Source organism: Mesoplodon densirostris, chromosome 14 (genome assembly GCF_025265405.1).
Source record: "Mesoplodon densirostris isolate mMesDen1 chromosome 14, mMesDen1 primary haplotype, whole genome shotgun sequence".
Taxonomy (NCBI): Eukaryota; Metazoa; Chordata; class Mammalia; order Artiodactyla; family Ziphiidae; genus Mesoplodon; species Mesoplodon densirostris.
Genome location: NC_082674.1, coordinates 7,533,622 through 7,552,930, shown reverse-complemented (window position 1 = coordinate 7,552,930; position 19,309 = coordinate 7,533,622). Strand labels below are relative to the sequence as shown.

The following is a 19,309-nucleotide window of genomic DNA, read 5'->3' as shown; positions in this document are numbered from 1 at the left end:
GGTTATTATAAAAACGTTGTTAAACATTGAAAAGAAGATTGTAAAATCATCTATATAGAAACTGGTAATTTGAGAACCAACAATATATTTTTTTATAAAAAACAGTATAAAAATTAGTAACCTGTCTCATTTCTTCAAAACAGGAGTAGGAAGGTTGTAAAAAAATCCAGATTTTGTAAAATTTATTGCCGAAATGTTTGTTTGAATGCTGGTGATTTAGATGATCAAATTTTCTTCCATTTTCCTTAAAAGAACTTCTGAAACTACAAAAGACATTGAACAGGGTTCCCCACCAAAAAAGACAAGTTAACACACTTTCATCAGAACCAGCTCCCCTTGCCCTCAAGACAATCTCTTTCGGAGAGAAAACCATCACTTCCATTCCTGAAAAAAGGCTTTGAAAAATTCCCATCCACAATTCCCTGGAGGACCTTTCATGCAGAGGCCGGCAGGCGCACCAGCGGGCTCCCAGGGTTCTCTGCTGAGGCAATTCTGTTCAGTTTGCCAACATCCGCCTGCCAGCCAGGGATCTTCTTGGTGGTCATATGGCGCCGGGCATGCTTTGTCAAGTGGTCGCTGCGCATGAAACGCCGATCACACACTGGGCATACAAACTTCTTCTCCCCAGTGTGAGTTCTGCGGTGGCGAGAGAGTTCATCTGAACGAGCGAATTTTTTCTCACAGCCGTCCCAGCTGCAGGTGAAAGGCTTCTCTCCTGGGAGATAAGAAAACACAAAGTAAAAAAACATAAACGCTCAGCACCTTATTGGACAGGTTAGTTCATGTCGTTTTAAAACTGTATTCATCAAAACCTAAGAAGCAAGTGATACCCTATTATTCTGGTATCAGGTTATTTGGAAGTCAAGAAATCGTCCAAGATGCATTTCTTCCTTCCACACCTAAGATGTACTATGTCAGGGCCCAAAGACGTCAAACTAATCTAATCCTTCTAAAGATATTTTTAAATAAAAATAAATCTTTGACTGTGAACTTGGGGTAGGAGGTAAATTCCTGAAAGGAATTGACTCCTTCCCTCTCTGGAAGCTGCACATCTAAAAAAAAATCCCTCCTAGGACCTGCAAGACTTCTCAGAATCATTAATTCCATCTTCATATTTGTTATTACACTGACAAAGAGGTTAACTGCAGAACAGGTTAGAATTCTAACAGCTACCTTCTTGTTACAGGCTTCAAGCTTCTTTCACGCAAAGTTTCAGAGCACCCAGCAGGTGTCCTGCCCGTACTGTCTTCCTGGAGGTACAGGGGTGAGCGGAAAGCCCTTGTCCAGAGTCCTCCTGGGCCTTCCCAGCCAGCAGGAGTGCTCCCTCTCCTGCACCCTGAAGCCCTGATCTTGACCAGGTTGTGACGACCATAGACCGCTTGTGCAACCTTGTGAAGGGATTTGTTAAATGCTGTTGCGTGCTGTCACGTGACCTACCTTCCCGAAGGTTTACGACTTGTCTAGTTCATCCATCTACGTATAGTTTAACCCCCAGCACAGCACTTTGTATGACAGGTGGTGAATAAATGGTTTTGAATGAATGAGTGTTGGAGAGAGATCAACTAAATATCTGATGTTTTTCAAAGTTGATTTAAAAGGAAAATTCATTATCACAGTGATGCTGTGATGGATTTCAAAGACCCCATGTTGAAAGCATAAGGTTACCTGCTTCCAGGAAACTACCACCAGAGCTGGCAGCGTACCAGATGGCCAGATGCTGGACAGAGAACCACCACCCTTTGGCGTGCGATTTCTAAAAAAGTGCCCTATGCTTTCAGCATATCAAAAATGCAGCCTTTGCTCACTCGACCTTATCCTAATTGAACAAATTTTCATGTTGGTACAGTGAAAAACTATCTTATCTAAGGTAAACCTAGCCAAGGTTTCTATTTCTTATGAAAACTCCAACTTAGTGTTTGTGAAATAACACAAGAATTTGATTCTTCAGAACCGGTTTTTTTAATTTACTTTCAAGAGCCTTCTTGCTCTTTGTAAAATTTATTTATTTATTTATTTATTTATTTTTGGCTGTGTTGGGTCTTCGTTTCTATACGAGGGCTTTCTCTAGTTGTGGCGAGCGCGGGCCTCTCACTATCGCGGCCTCTCTTGCTGCGCAGCACAGGCTCCAGACGCGCAGGCTCAGCAGCTGTGGCTCACGGGCTCAGTTGTTCCGCAGCATGTGGGATCCTCCCAGAGCAGGGCTCGAACCCGCGTCCCCCGCATTAGCAGGCAGACTCTCAACCACTGCGCCACCAGGGAAACCCCGATTCTTCAGAACCTTTATGGTTACTTATATTTAAGTACTTTGGGAAACCTGAAAAGAGCTTGTATGATCACCTTATCTTCCTACCAAAGGAAGCTGACTGAATAAACAGTAAAACCTCATTCCACTGCTTCCCCACATGTGGAATCTGTGTTTGGATGTGATCTGAAGTTCACCTCAGCAGTCTCAGTGAAAAGCAGGGCTTGCCAAGTCAGTAAGCCCCTTAGGGGTGCCCGTTCACACCGATACAGCCATGACAGCGACCCTGCATCACCAATGACTAGCGTCAGGCTCCTGGGACAGACACCAAGAGTCTCTATCCAGTGAGATCAGACACGTATGTAAGTAACTAAAAATACAAAGGAAGAATAAGGTGAAAAACAAAACCAACCACCAGGGTCAAATAAAGAAGGCGAGTTCAGGAAAGAGTTCCAAGAACTAACGTTGGGACGGCCCTTAAAGGGTCTTCAGTAAGCAGAGACAGGCAGGGGGCAGAGGGTGACGGGTAGAAACGTGGAACTGGAGAGAGATGGTAAAGGCAGAGAGGCAAGGTCTTCACAGGCCAGGTTTGGGGCCTTAGCCCGGAAGCACACAGCCCCTTCCGCAGTGTGGAGGACAGCAGGGCTCCTTCTGTAAGGCCCGCCTTCCAGATGCGGCTTCATTCTGCAAGTGGGAGATTGGAGTTCTAATGTGCTAATTAGAAAGCACTCTACCAGGAAAGCATTTCAATGTAAAGTACTATGACAACTCCCTCCAATTCAGCCTTTCCTAAACTGTATTTCACAATTCACTGCTGTCCCCCAGGCCACTAGCCGACATCTGGGGTTCCACGATCAAGACAGTTTACGAAGCACATCTTTACTGCAGAACCTGCGACCTGTTAACTGGGCTTATTATATGTACATATGTGTGTGAACCTTTGAAAGGTGAGTTTAACAAGCAGACTATTTAACCACAGGACCCCTGAAAACAAAACAAGTGACACTAACTCAAAGAACAAGAGTGTCACAGACCACCTGAGACATATTCTGCCCTAATCAACTACAGCAGAAGTTCTACCTACCAGGCAACCTCACACCTCTGCTAAGCCTGGTAGCCACCAGCCCCATGTAGCTATATAAATGCAGCCTTAATGAAAACGTAAAATTCGGTTCCTCAGACACACTGTTCACATTTCAAGTGCGTGTGGCTAGCGGCTACCCTCCTAATGGACAGAGAACATTTCCATCACTGCCGAAAATTCTACTGGATGGAGCTGATGGGACAATAAAGAGATCATTAAGTCATTATAGTCAGTTTCTTTTGTGAGTCCTTCTGAATTAGAACTACATATTTCCAAAAATGAAAAACAATATTCCTTTAAAGCTCAAATATTCTAGAATTCAAACTCTTCCTACTTTGGAGAGCTCTTTCCCCATAAGTAAGTCACACTGATGTTTACTGAACGTGAATGGACACTTTCTAAAACGCAAAGAAACAATGTCTACTGCAATGTGAAGAGAAAGGGGGAATGTGAGCCTCACCCTAAAAGCCTCTCAATCACAGGTTCACAATCACAGAACTACGTTTTAGCTACTGGTGTGACCAGATACCATGTTCTAGGAAAACCACTGACAGCTGTACTAACGTTCACCCCAAGACTACGAAGGCTTTTCAGAACCAAAGAAAGATGGCCACCTTCTCCAGTGGTTCTCAGCTTCGCTCCCACTCAAAGGCGGCTGGATGTGTGTTTCCCGATCACGGGATCCGACATTCCCTATGCCCTACCTGCTTCAGTTCTCACCTGTGTGAGTGCGAAGATGAGCCTTGAGGTGGGAACTTTTGAAGTAGGTTTTCTGGCAGCCTGGGAAGTTGCAAACATAGTTCCTCCTTCGGGAAAAGTCTACCTGAGGGGCGCAGTTCTGATTGGATGCAATGAACACTGGAGCAGGGGCTAGGGGCAGTAACTTGGTATTCCCAACAGCCATTCCACTCGACGAACACGTGGCAGGCTGCGGGAGGGCCCCCTGGGGCAGAACCAACATCACAGTTCCCTGAGGCACAGACGGTCCCACGAACACAGGCTGGGGCACTGGAGCAGCGTGGGGTAAGATGGGTTTGACAGTCCCTGCAGACACTTGGGGAGGTGGCTTCAGAAAAGCCGATAACATGCCACTTTGTCCAGTCACAGGGATCATTTGGCAAAGGACAGGGGAACTAGGAATGGGGACAGAAATCAGAGGGGTGGCTTTCCTTGGCAAGTCATTTTCATAATTCTTTGGTGAGCAGGTCTGAATTGCAATGGGCCACCCTGCCTGCTGGCCTTTGTCGGTGGGGCTCAGGCCACTGGATTTGTGCAAACAAGGCTGACAGGACGTTGAGTTAACGCTGAGCACACTGTCTGTGAGGTGTGTGTCCTGCACAGCTTCAACATGCCCCCAAAACTGCGCTTCTCCTTCCGCGTTGGCTGAAAGTTGGTGTGCTTGAGTCTGGGTGGTAGGAACGTGCGCAGAAGCAGGACTCCCCGCAGTGTGGCAAATGACACTTGTCACCGTGGCCCTGCAGTGAGGGGTGACAGCTGGCTCCAGCAGCTCTGGCTTCAAACCAGGCAGGGCCCTCTCTGCCCTCCTGCTCAGCACTCCAGCTGCCCCAGTAGAGGTTGGGGGGACAGCCACGACCATGGGTGCTTTGGAATCAGTTACTTGGGAAGGAACAACTGTCCCTGTTGATGGCTCCAGGAGGTCAGGGCTCTGAGGAGGAGTCATGCACTTAAAAAGAAAAAAGAAAAAAGTACTGTGTGAAAAGGTTGTTTTGGTTAAATTTTAAGGAACTTAGTTTGATCATGTTGTCCCCAAGGTCTTTACAAAGAAGTCTCTAGAACAGACTGGTCAAAGTCTGCTCACAATCACACCCAGTGGATATAAAAGCTGCATGAGACCCTTCTCGCTTTCTCCCCCTTTCCCGACCTCTCTCAAACCCATCCATTTGCTCGGTTATAAGGACGCCAGTGCCATTCCTGGCCTCGCACAGCTACTGAAATGAACAATTTGCATATTAGGGCTACAAATGAGAAATCAAACTTATACTCAAGATGAAAGCTTTACACAATAATTTTAGATTCTCAATTTTTTTTTAAAAAATCTCGGTGGTAATCATTTAACACACACGTATCCAATCAATCACACACGTATCCTGTGCCTACTGGATGCGAGGTAAAACCTGTCAGAATGATCTGTAAAAGGCCCTGCTCTAACCAGGGGTCCTGCCTACAGCGAGCCTCTGTAACACCGCCCCCGCCACTCCCACTTATCTTCAGCCTCTCAGTGGACGACCCCAACGCGGAGACGTGCTCCGGGCAGCCAGGCCCACTACCTGTACCACCCTCTCCACTATCCACAAGTCCCTTCTCATCCTCTCCAAGTCGGTTTTCCACACTCTCCTTCCAGGGCAGGCTTCCAGCCCAGGACAATTAGATTATAATTTTCAGTTTTGTTAGCAATTGACAGCTCTCGACTTCTCCAAGTTGAGAAGCAGTTTTTCCCAGTAACTTCAGAGCTGTAGCAAGTTAAGAAAACCAAAACCAAAACCAGTGCTTGACTGCACCCAACTCACCCAAGAAAGAAGCTGGCTGTCACAGGGTGGCAGAGGCCAGGGTCTCAACCCAGCTAACAAAGGCTGTCTGGTGCCAAAGCACAGCTGTGGCAGCTGATCCTGACCCTGGCCTGAGGTATCTGGGGGAACCTAAGCCTCCACCCTCAGTTGCCCAGAGAAATGAGTACATTTTGCTTTCTCCCATCAATCTGTACGTTTCAGCCTATGGACATTTTCACCCCGTGGCTGCAAGCTACGATCAGTCAATGGAAAGCATATTTTCAAGAGATAAAAGAAGTTTTCACCCTTAGGACCCATACAGGGGAGGGTATGAACTTGCTTGCCAGCATCAGGGGCATCTCCCCAAGAGCTCTTCAGCATGTTTACTGAAGGTACTCCAGCCATTGCACAAATCGCTCCTCTCCCCATCCTCTTACCAGAGTTGATAAAGAATGGAAGTCCTTTGGTAACTCGGGTGTGGCTGCGTCCACGTGCACAATGGTGGAAACATCCCCAGAGTCAGAGACAGGTGTGAGGGGTCTTATCTTTAACAGATCCCCTTTCTGGGATCTCTGACCCCAGGAGCTCATGCAAACAAGAGCCTCGACAGCTTCCATGTCGTTCTGCTCCAAGATGCTGCACGTAGACCTCTCGCTGTCGTGCCGATTCCTCTCCAGGATTGACTCGCATATGTCCATGATGTCAACCTAAAGTCAACACAACACGGCGGCTGAGTCCCTGGAAACACAGGGAGGGGCACCGGGACAGCACGAGGACGCGCACACCAGAAGCCCGCCCCGCCCCCCGGCAGCACGCGCACGCGCTCTGGCTTCCAGGGAAGGATGCCGGCGGCCGAGCGATGAGGACCACTAGCTCCGAGCCAGCGGGGGGTGGGGGTGGGGTGGGGGTAGGAGGAGGAATGGACTCGGTCCGCCAGCGGCTTCCACGAAAAATCCTGTTAACAAAGGTTATTAAGCTAGTGTTCTCCTTCGGGAAATGATTAATAACACTTACTTCCAGAGGTGTGAGCTGCAGTGGCTAGTACCAAACTGTCCCCGGGGGAGGAAGAAAACACACTGATGGCTGAGGTTGGGTGAGATGAGAGCGCAGCCCTTCTGAGTCGGCGAAGCCACCAGAGCGTCCCCACAGACGCATCTGCGACAACCCCGGAGGCTCCACACCGGTGAGGCCGTCACTCAGCAGAGCCCTGGGCGGGAGAGCCTGCGCTGGCTCAGCCCCGGTCCCCACACCCAGGGGCACCGATTCACGCCACAAGGCCAGCGCGGGGAGAGGAAGAAAATGTAATATGTGCCACTAGCCCGGGCCCCGAGGATTTTCCAGCGCAGCAGACCGTCTCTTGTCAAGCAAGAGCGGGGCGGGAAGCGACTGAAACTAACTGACCTCTTCGCAGAGAAATTTTACATCTACTAAGATACACACTTCCACTCAGTTTGCCTAAACATCCAACCTGTCCTGCCCAGGTGTCCCCCAAAGCACACAGGCAACGCCGCCGCCTTTACAAACGCCGCTCTAGCCCCACTTCTGCCCGCAGCCCGGGCCTCGGAACGAACTGTGAAGTCACAGACGTGCGGGCTACCGCCTGCTTGGCCCACAGGCGGGCAGGGACAGGGCGGCGCGGGGCTCCCACACCTCTCTCTCGGCCTCTCAGAAGTCCGCACGGCTCGACTAGGTCCCAGGTCCAACCGGCGAACTCCTCGCGGCCCTCAGGCCCCGACTGGAGCCCGCCAGGGTTGAGGCGCCGGGCCCCGCCCCCCGCCCCGTGCAGCCTTCCCGCCGGCCTTTGCCCCGCCCCTTTCCCCGCCCCCACGTTCCCACAGCCCTTGCCCCGCCCCCACCTTCCCGCCAGCTTTTGCCCCGCCCCCTCACCATTTCCACCGCCCGTGTGCCGCGTTCCCACAGTCCTTGCCCCTCCGTCGGCGCCCCGCCCCCCCCGCCCGCGTGCCGCGTTCCCGCCAGCCGCGCCCCGCCCAAAGGCCACCTCCTCACAGGGCCTGGTGACGTCATGGCTAGAAATAGACCCGCACCTGAAGCCGGAGGGGCGGGGCCGCTGCGGGAGCGGTAGACAAAGCTGCGCAGAGAGCAGCGCGAGGCACACGCCCACTTCCCGCCCCTCCCGGGGCGGCCTCGTGCGGCCACCGCCCCTCTCGGCTCCCGAGCTCCTAGCGGTGCGCGCGCGATGATGCCCCGCGCGCCCCTGGCCTCCTCCGCGCCCTGGGCCCGCATTGGCAGCGCGTCCCCGCCTCGCCCCTCGCTCCAATGGGCGGCCACTCACCGCGCGTGCGTCGCCCGAGCCCGCGGAGGCCGGCGTGTGCATGGTGCCGGCGGCCGGGAGGCAACAAAGCGGCCGCGCGGCGGGAGTTCAGTACGGCAGCTGCCGCACGTGCACGGCGGGCGGCGGCGATCCGGAGCTCCAGCGGCCGGCGTGCGCCTCCGCCCGCCCGCGCGGCTCTGCCCTGGTGCGGCCCTCGCCGTGCGGAGGGGCGGGGCGGCCGGGGAGGGAGCGGCCGCAGGGGCGGAGCGCGGAGGCAAACCAAAATACACCGCGCCCCGATGGGGCGGGGCCTGGCGGGCGCCAGCCAATGCGCGCGTAGCCCGTGCGCCGCCGGCCAATGGGTGCCGCGGGGAGCCGCGTGATCAGAGCCTGGCAGCGGCGTGATCGGGCAGGGCGGGATGCGGCATGTATTTTGGTGGCGGCGGGGGGGCGGAGCCTGAGGCCCTGGAAAGTAGGGGAAAGGTCGCGGCGGCGGCGACAGCGGCGGCGACCGCGCAGCTGTGGCCGGGGAACTCCGCGAGCGTGTTGGGCTGGCTGGGAGGAGGATTACGCTTAAAGGGGCCACCGCCCGCAGCCTCCCGGAGCGCAGGTCCCCGTGAAGTGAATCCGTCCAGCAGAGGCGGCCCACCTGGAGACCTCAACCCAGATTTTGCTTTCTTGTTTTTTAATTGGTATTAATCTACCGTCGCTCTTAGGAGTGCATCCCTGACCTGGAAGAGTTTAGAAAGCTGGCTAGCCCCAGGTGACATCGCCTGCATCTGCGCCTTACCGCAGGCACCCAGAGCCCGAGCTTCTAGGCCTGTGTCTGCCGCTGACCCCGGTCCCCAGGCAGCTCTGCGCTGCAGTTTCCGCTTAGCTCAGTGGGGGTGGGGGGCAAGACGGGTGCCCACCCGAGAGGCACCTGGTGAAACCCATTCTTCCCAGACCAGGAGTAAGCGTCACCCCCTCTGGGAAGTCCTCAGGCCTGAATGAGAGAGATGCCTAGGACACCTTTTATTCCCCCAGTACTTCGCCTGTTTCTCAGGGTGCGGTTTATCCAGTTCTGCAGCTCCAAGTTCCTGAAGTGCAGGCTGTGTTTATGTGTACCCTCACAACCTGCAGCGAGGCACGAGACAGCCCTTCACCCATCCACGTGGCCCACACCTGCTGGGTTTGGATATGGGTTGGCACAGCGCACGGTGCAGAGGCCACAGTGAGGAAGCCTTGACCCTAAAAGCTAAGAGCAGGTAAAATCCCCCCTGCACTGTGGGGATTGGCTCTGAGCAAGAGAAGCCCTGGGCCCAAGGAACAGGCCGTCAGAGCATCAGGCCCTCCCCCTTAAACTGATAAGGAAGCAGGTGGGACCCAGGGCTCTGGCCAACTTGTTCCTCAACAGGCCTGCTCTGTTGGGCAGAGGGAGCATAGGCTGACCTGCAGCTTCTCTCCATTTCATCTTCTTCAGATCCTTCGCAGTACCTTTCATGGCCTGTAACTTCTGGTTCTTCAGTTATTTGTTAATTGTCTCTCCACCAGAAGGAGCCCTCCCAAGGTTAGGGACCTTGTCTAATTCACTGTGAACCCCCAGTGCCTGGCTCGCTGCAAGTACACAGTAACCACTGGTTGAATGAGCGAATGAAGGCCAACACCATCTGGCCTACCCACTTGGACATGCTGCAGACCCCTCTACTTCAATGTCCTTGACACTGAACTTCCATTCTACCCCGATCCGGGTTTCTCACCTCCGGAAGGGCACCACCAGATACCTCATTCCTTCACCCCGGAATCTATGAGAGTCACCTTTGACCCTTCCTTTTCCTGCACTTGCTTCCTTCTGCCAATTACTTTGTGTTCTTCCTAAATCTCTCTCAAACTCTTAACTTCTCTCCATCACCTACTCCTGCTCTGGTCCAAGCCACCATCTTCTCTCACCTGAATTATTCCGCTGCTTCCCAACGGGTCTCTCTACCTCTTGCTTCATCACCTGTAATCTGTGCCTCATCTCACTGCCACAGTGATCTTCTAGAAGTAGAGATGGTACCAAACCCATAATCAAACCCTCAGTTTGGAATCCAAACAGCTATGGGACTGCTTACTCCGTACGTGGGAATCCATGAGTCTGCATAACCAGGCCCCAGCCAGTGCTTCCTGCATCATTCCGACCAGTTCCCCAAATCCCTTTCCCTCCTGCCCCCATTGCCTCCATACAGAACCCTGTGCCGCCCACATCAGGTCAGATCACTGTCTTCTGCTTTGTACGTGGCGTTCCTTCTGTGTGGAACACCACAACCCTTCTCCACTTTTACTCTGTAAGACTGCAGTGTGACTCCTCAGCGAAGCCCTTCCTGACCCCCAGACAGCAGGACGACTCAGCCAAGTGCTAAGTGCAGGGTTTTGGAGTCACACCCGGATGCAAATCCCAGCTCTGCCAATGTGGCCAGGCCATGTGGCTGGCTATGTCTCTGCAGAATAGGAGGTGGCATTGACTCTCCAGGAGTCTGGAGCACAAGCTTCTCTCACTTCCAGCTCAGTTTCTTCTCCCTGGACAGCAGGAATACCTGGAAACTTGGGCAGCAGGCTGGCTTGGGGCTCTTCAAGCGAAAGGCCCTACCCTTCCTACATCCGTCCATGTGACAGAGAGACAGGTCTTCGCTTATGCTTGTCCCTGCTCTCTTCTTCCCCACCTCTACCCAGATACCGCTTCTCCACGAAGCCTTTCTTCCACCCCCTGCCTCTCTCTGTCTCTCTCTGTCTATCTCTGTCTCTCTCTGTCACACACACACACACACACACACACACACACACACACACACACACACACACACACACACATACACACACACACACACACCAGTCTGTGGTTGCTGCCAAACCCCAGATGCTGGTCCTGCCTATAGTCAGTGGATATTGACATGTTTATAAACTGAAGACAGTTACAAGTCATTGATGCAGAGCCATCACCAAGGCCCTCGTTGGCACCAGGCCCCACAGACCCTCAGGCAGAGCACGGTCCAGCAGGCAGACTGGGCCTCGACACAGATAACTCCTGGATAAAGTAGAGCATGATGCCCCCAGCTAGACTGCCACCATGTTCTCATGGGTCCTCCCAGAGAGTCTGTGTATATGGAAAAAATACTTTTACACAGAACGTAGTGTTCTGTGCACCTTCCGCATCTTGCTTGCTGATTTCACAACATGTCTTGGAGCCTGTTGCAAATCAATGCAAAAAGGTCACCCTCATGATTTATCACGGTTAAATACTATTCTGTTATATGGACGTGTTGTACTTTATTTAACCACTCCTGCTTAAATCACTGGGGTATTTAGGCTGTTTGCAGTTTGCCAGGACATCATGTCCATTCATTGTTTGCCCACATGCAAAAATCACTACAAGATTACTTCCTAGAATTGGAATTGCTGGAAATGCTCTTGCATTTCTTTTCCCGTTTTTTCCCTTTTATTTATTTATTTATTTATTTATTTATTTATTTATTTATTTATTTATGCGGTACGCGGGCCTCTCACTGTTGTGGCCTCTCCCGTTGAGGAGCACAGGCTCTGGACGCGCAGGCTCAGTGGCCATGGCTCACGGGCCCAGCCGCTCCACGGCATGTGGCATCTTCCTGGACCAGGGCACGAACCCGTGTCCCCTGCATCGGCAGGTGGACTCAACCACTGCACCACCAGGGAAGCCCCCTTTTTTTCCCTTTTGATAAATTTTATCGAAGTATAGCATAGATATAGGGAAGTGCAAAAACTTAGGTGTACAACTTGGTGAATTTTCACAAGGCAAACACGCTTGTGTCACCAGCATGGAGATCAAGAAACAGAGTATTAGCAGAATCCTAGAAGCCCACTCCAAACAAATCATATGGTTTGCTCTCTGTTGGGTCTGCCATGGAGTTGCGTGTAGTTGAAGATCATTTATTCTTGTTGATGTAAAATACAGCACAGTGTGTCCATCTAGTCTCCTGTCGATGGACATCAGGACTTTCCAGTCTGGGGCTGTTACGAGTAAAGCTGCTATGAAAATTCTGATATGTGGGTATGTGCATTTTTAATTGAGGAAAATTGTCAAAGTGCCGTCCAAACATGCTTTTGTGTCCATTTACCCCATGAACAGTGAACTGCAAAGCCAGTCCCCTCTCCCTTCACTAATACTGAACCATCTGGAATTTTTGACCTCTACCAAGCTCAGTGGAAAAAATGAGAACTCATAACAGTAGATTGCATTTCCTTGGTGGAGTTTCCTTGAGAGTTTTTCATGTATTTGAAAGCCATCATGATTTCGGTTTCTGTGAACTTTGAAGGAATTTTAAATGACAGTGCAGGAACTTGAGCATGTTTGTATGCTGAAGTGAAGGGCTCAGAGGAGGAAAACGAGTGACGCAAGAGGGAGAGGGAAGGGAAGGAGGTTGGGGAGTGGTGTCAGGGGAGGGAGGGCTGGGAGAGCACAACAGGGAAGCCGGCCCTGGGCAGGAGGAAGGACCTGCTTCATCGGAGAACAGGGGAAGGAAGAGAAGGTGGCTGGGGAGTCAGGAAGATTCTGGGATGCAGAGGAGAGACGGCCAGGGTGATGACCTGTGATTTACCTTCTTGGGGACGTTAGGAGCCATCTGCTGGGGAGGGGGCCCTGGTGAGATGAGGAAGGTTTGGAACAGACTCAGCGGGAAACGTGTCAAGGACTCGGCCAGGGAGAGTGACAGCAGTTGCCCACTGCACCGAGGACCCAGTTAGGATGCTGGAGGGACCCTGGACGGAGTATTGGGCTGGTGTCCGAGCTCCTGGTATTAAAGTGCTGGATCACCTGGGCGGGTCTCTTCGTCATCTTTGAGCCTGTTTCCTGACCTGCAAAATAATCAGTCGTGAATTGTGATCAAGTTAGCTTTCAAGGTTTTGTTATGAATGAGAAAAATAAGGGCAAAGAATACATTTCTTCCTATAGTTAAGCACAGTTTAAGGGCTATCATTTACTCAGAGATTGAATCCTCCTAATTTTTTCTTGTTACAGTGTCACGTCTTTTAGGAAGCGATGGTGATAGCAGATGGTACATCATACTCTAAGTTGTGAGAACAAAGCATTGGCAACCCTGTGGCAGCCCCTCAAACGTGTCCTGAAATTTTATGGTCAGTGAAATGCCCAAATCTGGGAATCTCTGTACTAGATGTTTTCGGAGGTCCACATTCCATCTTGGATAACCGTGGTTCTACAAGGGTCGTCCCCTTTCCATGTTGAACTTGGAGGAGTTGATTTCAAGGCCTAGTCAGAAACAGATGGTTGGCATGACTCCAGTTCACTCTGCCTTGGGCCTGGCAGCTGCCAAGAGGCAAGGACCCACAGCGGGCAGGCAGACTCTTTTTTCTGACCCTCAGCATCCCCTCTCTGGGTTGCACACTGGCCAGCCCGGGCTTTGCCAGCTCTTGAGTATTTCAGCCTTTGGCCAGAGCCCAGCTGTGGAGCCAAGAGGAACAAAGCGAGTCTAGAGGCTGCCTTCCCTGCCCTGACTGCTGCCAGGGTGGGTGGGAGGGCCAGGGAGAGCTGACTTGGGAGGGGAGCGCTGGCTGCTGGCAAGGCCTGGGTCCGGCCCATCCTTCCTGCTTTTCTCTTTCGCTGGGCTGAGCTCACTGTCTGGAAGCCACACAAGGACCGGAACATGGTGTAAACTGACTAGCTGCCTGACCGGCAGGCTGGTTGACTAAACAACCTAATCAATGATTGATTAGTGGATGGATTAATGAATCACTGACCCACCAACCCCCCTGTTGGATGATTGATCCACCAACCTGACAGCAGGCATCCGTCACTCCTAACACCCTCAGTTTCTTCATCTGTAAAATGAGGTAGTAACTGAGGACTAGAGAGATGAAGCAGCCCTGGCTGGCACAGGGGGAGCCAGGCTCCATCTCTCAGACCCACATCCAGTGCGTCTTTCTCCCAACCATCTCCTCCTGGAAAACAGGCACTAAAGAGCACATGTGAGTCCTGTGAGTGGACCTGGGTGGGGGCGGGGGCCTGGGCAGCTCCCACGAGACAAAAGGGGGAAGGTCAGCTCCTCCCTCTACACACACACACACAGAGAGAGACACACACACAGAGACACACACACACACACACAACTTCATGGTGGCTGCGGCTGCCTTGTGGCTGCTGTGCTCTGCCTTCTCTCTGTGTGTCCCCAGGCCAGGGCACGACCTCTCTGTGTATTGCATCTTCAGACCTTCTAAGAGGGAGAACCGGGCTGTGTGTATGTCAGGTCCCCAGGCCCGGGGTAGAGGGGCCTCCAACTTGCAACATTTGCCAAAGGAAAGCTCCGGGCTGCGGCCGTGGGCGTAGTGGGCCCTTGGAGGCTTCTCGGAGGGGATGGGTGCTCAGTGGGGCCTTGAGAGCCTGGGCAGGAGAGCCTGTGGTGCTGTGGGGAAGGAGAGCCCTGCTGTGTGCTTGGTGCTAGGGGACCATGGAGGGACCAGACCAGCCCCTCCCCTTTGGTCCCACCATTCGGCAGGAGAGACTGGCCTACAAACGAGGGAGTGTACTGTCCACAGCGGCCACACTGGAGGCGCAGGTTGGGGGGGAACAGAGGGGACCTGACTCAGGCAGAGCCTGTGGAGCTGGCGGGAGGGCCGCCTGGGACCATTTTTGCAGGAGATGTCATTGGAGCTGGTGTTAAGGGACAAGTGGGAGGTAGCCGTCCAGGGAGCGGAAGTGACGTTTCAGTGTTGACGACACACCTCATTCACCTGTGCCTAGGCAGCAGGTGCCCGATAGATGGAAATAAGCCTGGGGAGAGACCTGGGGTGAGAGCAGCCAGTCCAGCGGTTCTCACACTTGAGCAGCATCAGAATCCCCTGGAGGCTGCGTCCAAACCGACTGCTAGGTCCAGCCCGGCAGGCCTGATACAGCAGGTCTCCAGTGGGGTCAGAGAGTTTTCATTTCTAACACGTTCCCAGATGTCCTTGCTGCCACTGGCCCAGGGAGCAAGCTGCGAGAAGCACTCATCTAGTCCGCCCTCCTCATTTTGTGGGAAGAGAAACAGACCCGGAGAAGGGGAACGACTCATCCAAATCGCTCTCAAACGACCAGAACTCACGCCTACGGGCTCAGTGCCCTCCACCACATATGAGGCCCCCTGGAGGACACCCCAGGGCCACTGTCCTGAGAACAGCCCCAGAAGGAAGCCCTCAGAGGCCAGTGCAGTGTTGGGCAACAGCACAAAGTACCTGCTGGCCTAGGCGGGCAGCCTTCCAAGTGTCCACGCGGCCGCCCAGGCTGTCTGCCTGGCCAGTGGCCTGTACCTGAATGTGCTGCCAGCCCGGCTTCCCCAGTGACCCAGTGTGGTGCTGGCACCAGCCCAGGCGGGCAGCAGGGCCAGCGGGGCGGCAGCTCGAGGCTTGGCAGAGTGGCCGGTGGAGGAGCATCTCACAGGGGGACTTGCACGGGCCCTGCAAGGCCTGAGCTGGGACCTGCCGGGATGCCAGCTCCTCACGCCTGCCCTCGGGGGAGCGCCAGGCCGAGCCTTGATTGGGCTGCACTACCTCGGTGGTCCCAAGCTGGCCTGACTCAGCATAGGAATGGATTTTAAACCCTCGAAGGAGATACCAGCTCCCAGCTCAGAGCTGAGCACAGAAGAACCAGGGGGCATCTCCCCTCTTCCCTCGGGTGGGCTGGTCCCGCTGCCCGCTGCTTCCCGTGTACCAGGGGCTCCTGGGCGGTGGCTCTTGCTCCCCGGCTCCCTCTCTGCCCTGAAGCCCCTCATCTTCCCCGTGGAGCCCCCGCCCCAGGTGCAGTCAGTGCCCCTCCCCCCTCGGTGTCCCCATGCGGCATCTCTACAGTGACATTTGCTATATTTAGCATTTGTTTATTTACCTTTCTGTCTCTACCCTCAACTGGGAGCTCTGACCTCAGAGCAGGCCCGTGTTGATTGGGCCAAGAAATGAGTGAACTGCTTAGCCAGGATGAGTTTAGAAAATGCCTCGTGCCCTGATTTGTCCGGAGCCCCTGCCCGGACACTCTTCCGGCTCCATGTCACTCATGGATCCCCGCTGGGTCCCTCGGGTCACTCGCTAGGCTGCCACCCCATCGTGGGCTCTGAGAGAGGTAGTTTGCTCGGGCTCACGACTTGAGGGCCATCTTCCCTGCCCTGCTCTCTCCCTCCTGCCGGGCAGGGACGCTGAGAGGTGGGCACCTCCTTGCCAGGAGCGACGCCTCTGCTGGTGCCGCCACCCGGGGGGCCTCGCGGAGACTTGGGGCAGGAAGCCAGCAGGACCTGGCCCCTGTGCTTAGCTCCCCCAAGCGGGTGTGGACAACAGCAGCTCCGGCTTTTGCTCTTTCTGTTGCAAGGCAAGCAAGTTGATGATGAAGCCCGGCGCTGTGCCAGCCACCAGGGAGAGATAGGTGTGACACGGTTCCTGTCCTCACGGACTCTGCTCACTATCTGTGTGACCTTAGGCCGGTTGCTTAGCCTCTCTGAGCCCCAGTTTCCTCTTCTGTAAAATGGGGATGGTAAAAACATCTACTTACAGGAATGTCGTGGGGATTAAATGAGATGATGCTTACACAAATACTCACAGGTGCCTGCCGCATAGCTACTCATAAATGATGACTAAGAAAGCGGTCCAGTGATAGGGAGGCTCACAAGGAAAGCAGTGATAACGGTATAGTTTAGTAAGTGCAATGAGAGAGGAAAGCACAGCAGGCCGTGGAAATACCGGGGGTGGGGGGCTGTCTTAGCCACTTAGCTCAGCTGGAAGGAGGAGACCTGATGAAGATCTTAAAGCGGAGGTCATTAAAATGCATTGTCAGTAAGCAAATGGGAGAGAATAGACAATTCTCCCCCAAGAAGAATCCCAAATGACAAGCAGAGATAACCCCCTCCAGGGATTGGAGCTTAAATCTTCTCCCCCAGAGTATGAACTGGATGTAGTGACTCACTTCGAACACATACAGTATGGAAAGGGCAGTAGAAACTTCACAGTGGAGAGAGCGGGCGGACATGATCAGGTGATGGGGGCCAACCTCACTGTGATAAGTCGTATTGACATTACAGGCCCCTTAGGTGAGGCGAGCCCCCAGAATCTCAGGACTGGCCCTGGGGCCCCAGAAGCTAGCATACCCTCACTCCGCGCCCCTGATGGATTTCTGCCCTTTCTGGCTTGGGCGCATCTTCCCGTGTGTGTCATTCTTTCCTTGATTCCACAACCCCAGTCTAACCGTGAGCATCTTCAGACAAACCCAGATTGAAAGATGCTCTACAAAATGCTTCACCAGGACCCTTCAAAAAGGGTCAAGGAGAGACTGGGGAACCATCACAGATCGGAGGAGACTAGAGGGACACGAGGACTAAATGCACCACGAAATCCAGGATGGGATCCGGAAGTAATGAAAGGGCGTTTGTGGGAAAACCGGTGAAATCGGAATAAAGTCTGCGGTTTAGTCTGTAGTGTTCTCCCGATGTTGATTTCTTAGTTCTGACAAATGAACCACGGTTATGTAAGATGCTAACCTTAGCGGAAGCTGGGTGGAGGGCGTGCCGGAACTCTCTGTACTATCTGCAGGTTCTCAGTAAATCTAAAATTATTACAAAGTAAGAAAAAATTTTTTAAATAATTCACTGTAAGAGATGAATCAGAGCAAGTTTTCCAGATAGCACAGGTGTGTGTGCACCTGTGCACATGTAGGTAAGGGAGCAGTACATACCTGCCAAGTGGGCCGGAGGTGAAAGCATGGAGTTTTGGGGAACTGTGAGTGTGGCTGGATCCGAGAGGGAGGGAGTCCTGGGAGGCTGGAGGAAGGCGGGGGCCGCTGCGGGGGGCCTCTGTCAACCACGCTGAGGAACCTGGTTTTCCAGGAAAGGGGATGCACCACGCAGAGCTGACACCCCAATTCTTAGGGAGACCGACAACTGATTTGCCCCATCAGCAATCTCCATCCACAGTACTGTTCCCAGTACTGTTCCATGGCTGTTCCCAGACCCTCAGTGCTCCTGAGCCCTCCTGTTCCTTATGACTCAGCTAAAATAGCTTCAAGGGCCCATGTGCAACCCTCATCCAGCTGGAAATCTGCATCCCTTCCAGTATCACCAGGGATCCCCCGGGGGCTCCATCTCTCCCAGGCACCTCTGGCTCTGAGACCTGTTTGTACCAATTTCTCCTCCTCTTCTCATCTCTTGGGCACAGACTCCCCTTGGACAAGCCCTTGTCCATCACGGCCAAGTGTGGGGAGGACTTGAGTGAAGGTCACGCTGAAGGAGGGGGGATAAACAATGACAACATGAAACGGATCATCCGTGTTACAAAAGCCCAAGTCCTCTGTCGTCCAGGGAGTGTTCTCCACGTGCCATGCCCCCCTCTTCTCTCGTCCCCGGCTCCCTCAACCCCACTCCGTTAACTCTGTCCCACCCCCCACCCAGAGTGGTCAGGCTTTGGGGACTCTCTCTCCACAACCAGTGACCCACGCGTAGGTGCTTCTCCTCCAAGAATAGCTCTGCAGCCAGCTCTGGGACTGGCCGTGTTTTCTCCCTGTACACCAAGAGTGAATGGGAATATGTATTAGGATTGTGATACATGCAGGGACGCCCTGCAAGGGACGAGCTCCCCAACTTGAGATGCACCCAAGCCAGAAAGGGCAGAAATCCATCAGGGGTGCGGAGTGATTCCTGCCGAGGGTATGCTGGCTGCTGGGGCCCCAGGGCCAGTCCTGAGATTCTGGGGGCTCAGGGCCACACCGTCTCCACAGCCTTGGGCAGTTCCTCCCAGGACCCACAGTATCACAGGCCTCCAGACTGTGTGACTGCACTTGGCAGCCCATTCTCGTATAGAGCATTAGCCTTCTCACCAGGAAGTCCCTCCTCAGCCCTTGCCTGAGTTGGCCGTGCTGTCTGCTATTAGCTAGGTACCACAAGTCCCTGGGATGCAGTTTTAGCTTGTACCCCCATTCCAGCATATATACCAACCCAAAAAATGCAGAGCCTGCCAGGAATCATTCTGAAGTTCGTGGCCCCTCATCAGGCGTCTACCAAGATGGAAGCCCTACAGGCTGGCCAAGGGTCCGGGAGAAAGACTCAAATTCCTCTTCTTTGGCAAATGCACTCCATCTTCTCTTGCCCGTATTCATCAGCAGCATCATTTCCCAATCCTCTCTGGTGTGGGAAGCCGCTTTGACTGGCTCATGCAGGGGTTAACCCCCAGGGAAGTGAGCCTCAGCAGGAAGT

General features: G+C 53.3%; 2 protein-coding genes across 3 annotated transcripts in view; both read right to left on the bottom strand.

Moving 5' to 3' along the window:
- The window catches only part of RRM2 (ribonucleotide reductase regulatory subunit M2), a 75,925-nt gene extending 58,382 nt beyond the window's left edge, over positions 1-17,543 (bottom strand). Inside the window, exon 1 of the mRNA XM_060117015.1 lies at positions 17,539-17,543. The gene's annotated coding sequence lies outside the window, so the exon portion shown is untranslated. The remainder of the gene's footprint in view (positions 1-17,538) is intronic.
- On the bottom strand, positions 135-8,238 carry KLF11 (KLF transcription factor 11). 2 transcript variants are annotated; one of them, XM_060117152.1, is made up of 4 exons: positions 8,127-8,238; positions 6,271-6,540; positions 4,047-5,010; positions 135-715 (listed from the first exon to the last, which is right to left on the bottom strand). In XM_060117152.1, exons 1-4 carry the CDS (start codon positions 8,166-8,168, stop codon positions 435-437), a joined length of 1,557 nt encoding a protein of 518 aa, XP_059973135.1. In that variant the 5' UTR covers positions 8,169-8,238; the 3' UTR covers positions 135-434. The 2 variants fall into 2 exon arrangements, with proteins under 2 accessions (XP_059973135.1, XP_059973136.1); XM_060117153.1 differs by lacking the exon at positions 8,127-8,238 and adding an exon at positions 6,848-7,543.
- Positions 17,544-19,309: the final 1,766 nt, after the last annotated feature.

Coding starts and splice junctions, on each gene's coding strand:
- KLF11 (XM_060117152.1), bottom strand. CDS start 8,168: ATGCACACGCCGGCCTCCGCGGGCTCGGGCGACGCACGCGCG. Junction 6,541..8,126: donor GCTCGGGCGACGCACGCGCG/GTGAGTGGCCGC, acceptor TGTTGACTTTAG/GTTGACATCATGGACATATG. Junction 716..4,046: donor TCATCTTCGCACTCACACAG/GTGAGAACTGAA, acceptor CTTATCTCCCAG/GAGAGAAGCCTTTCACCTGC.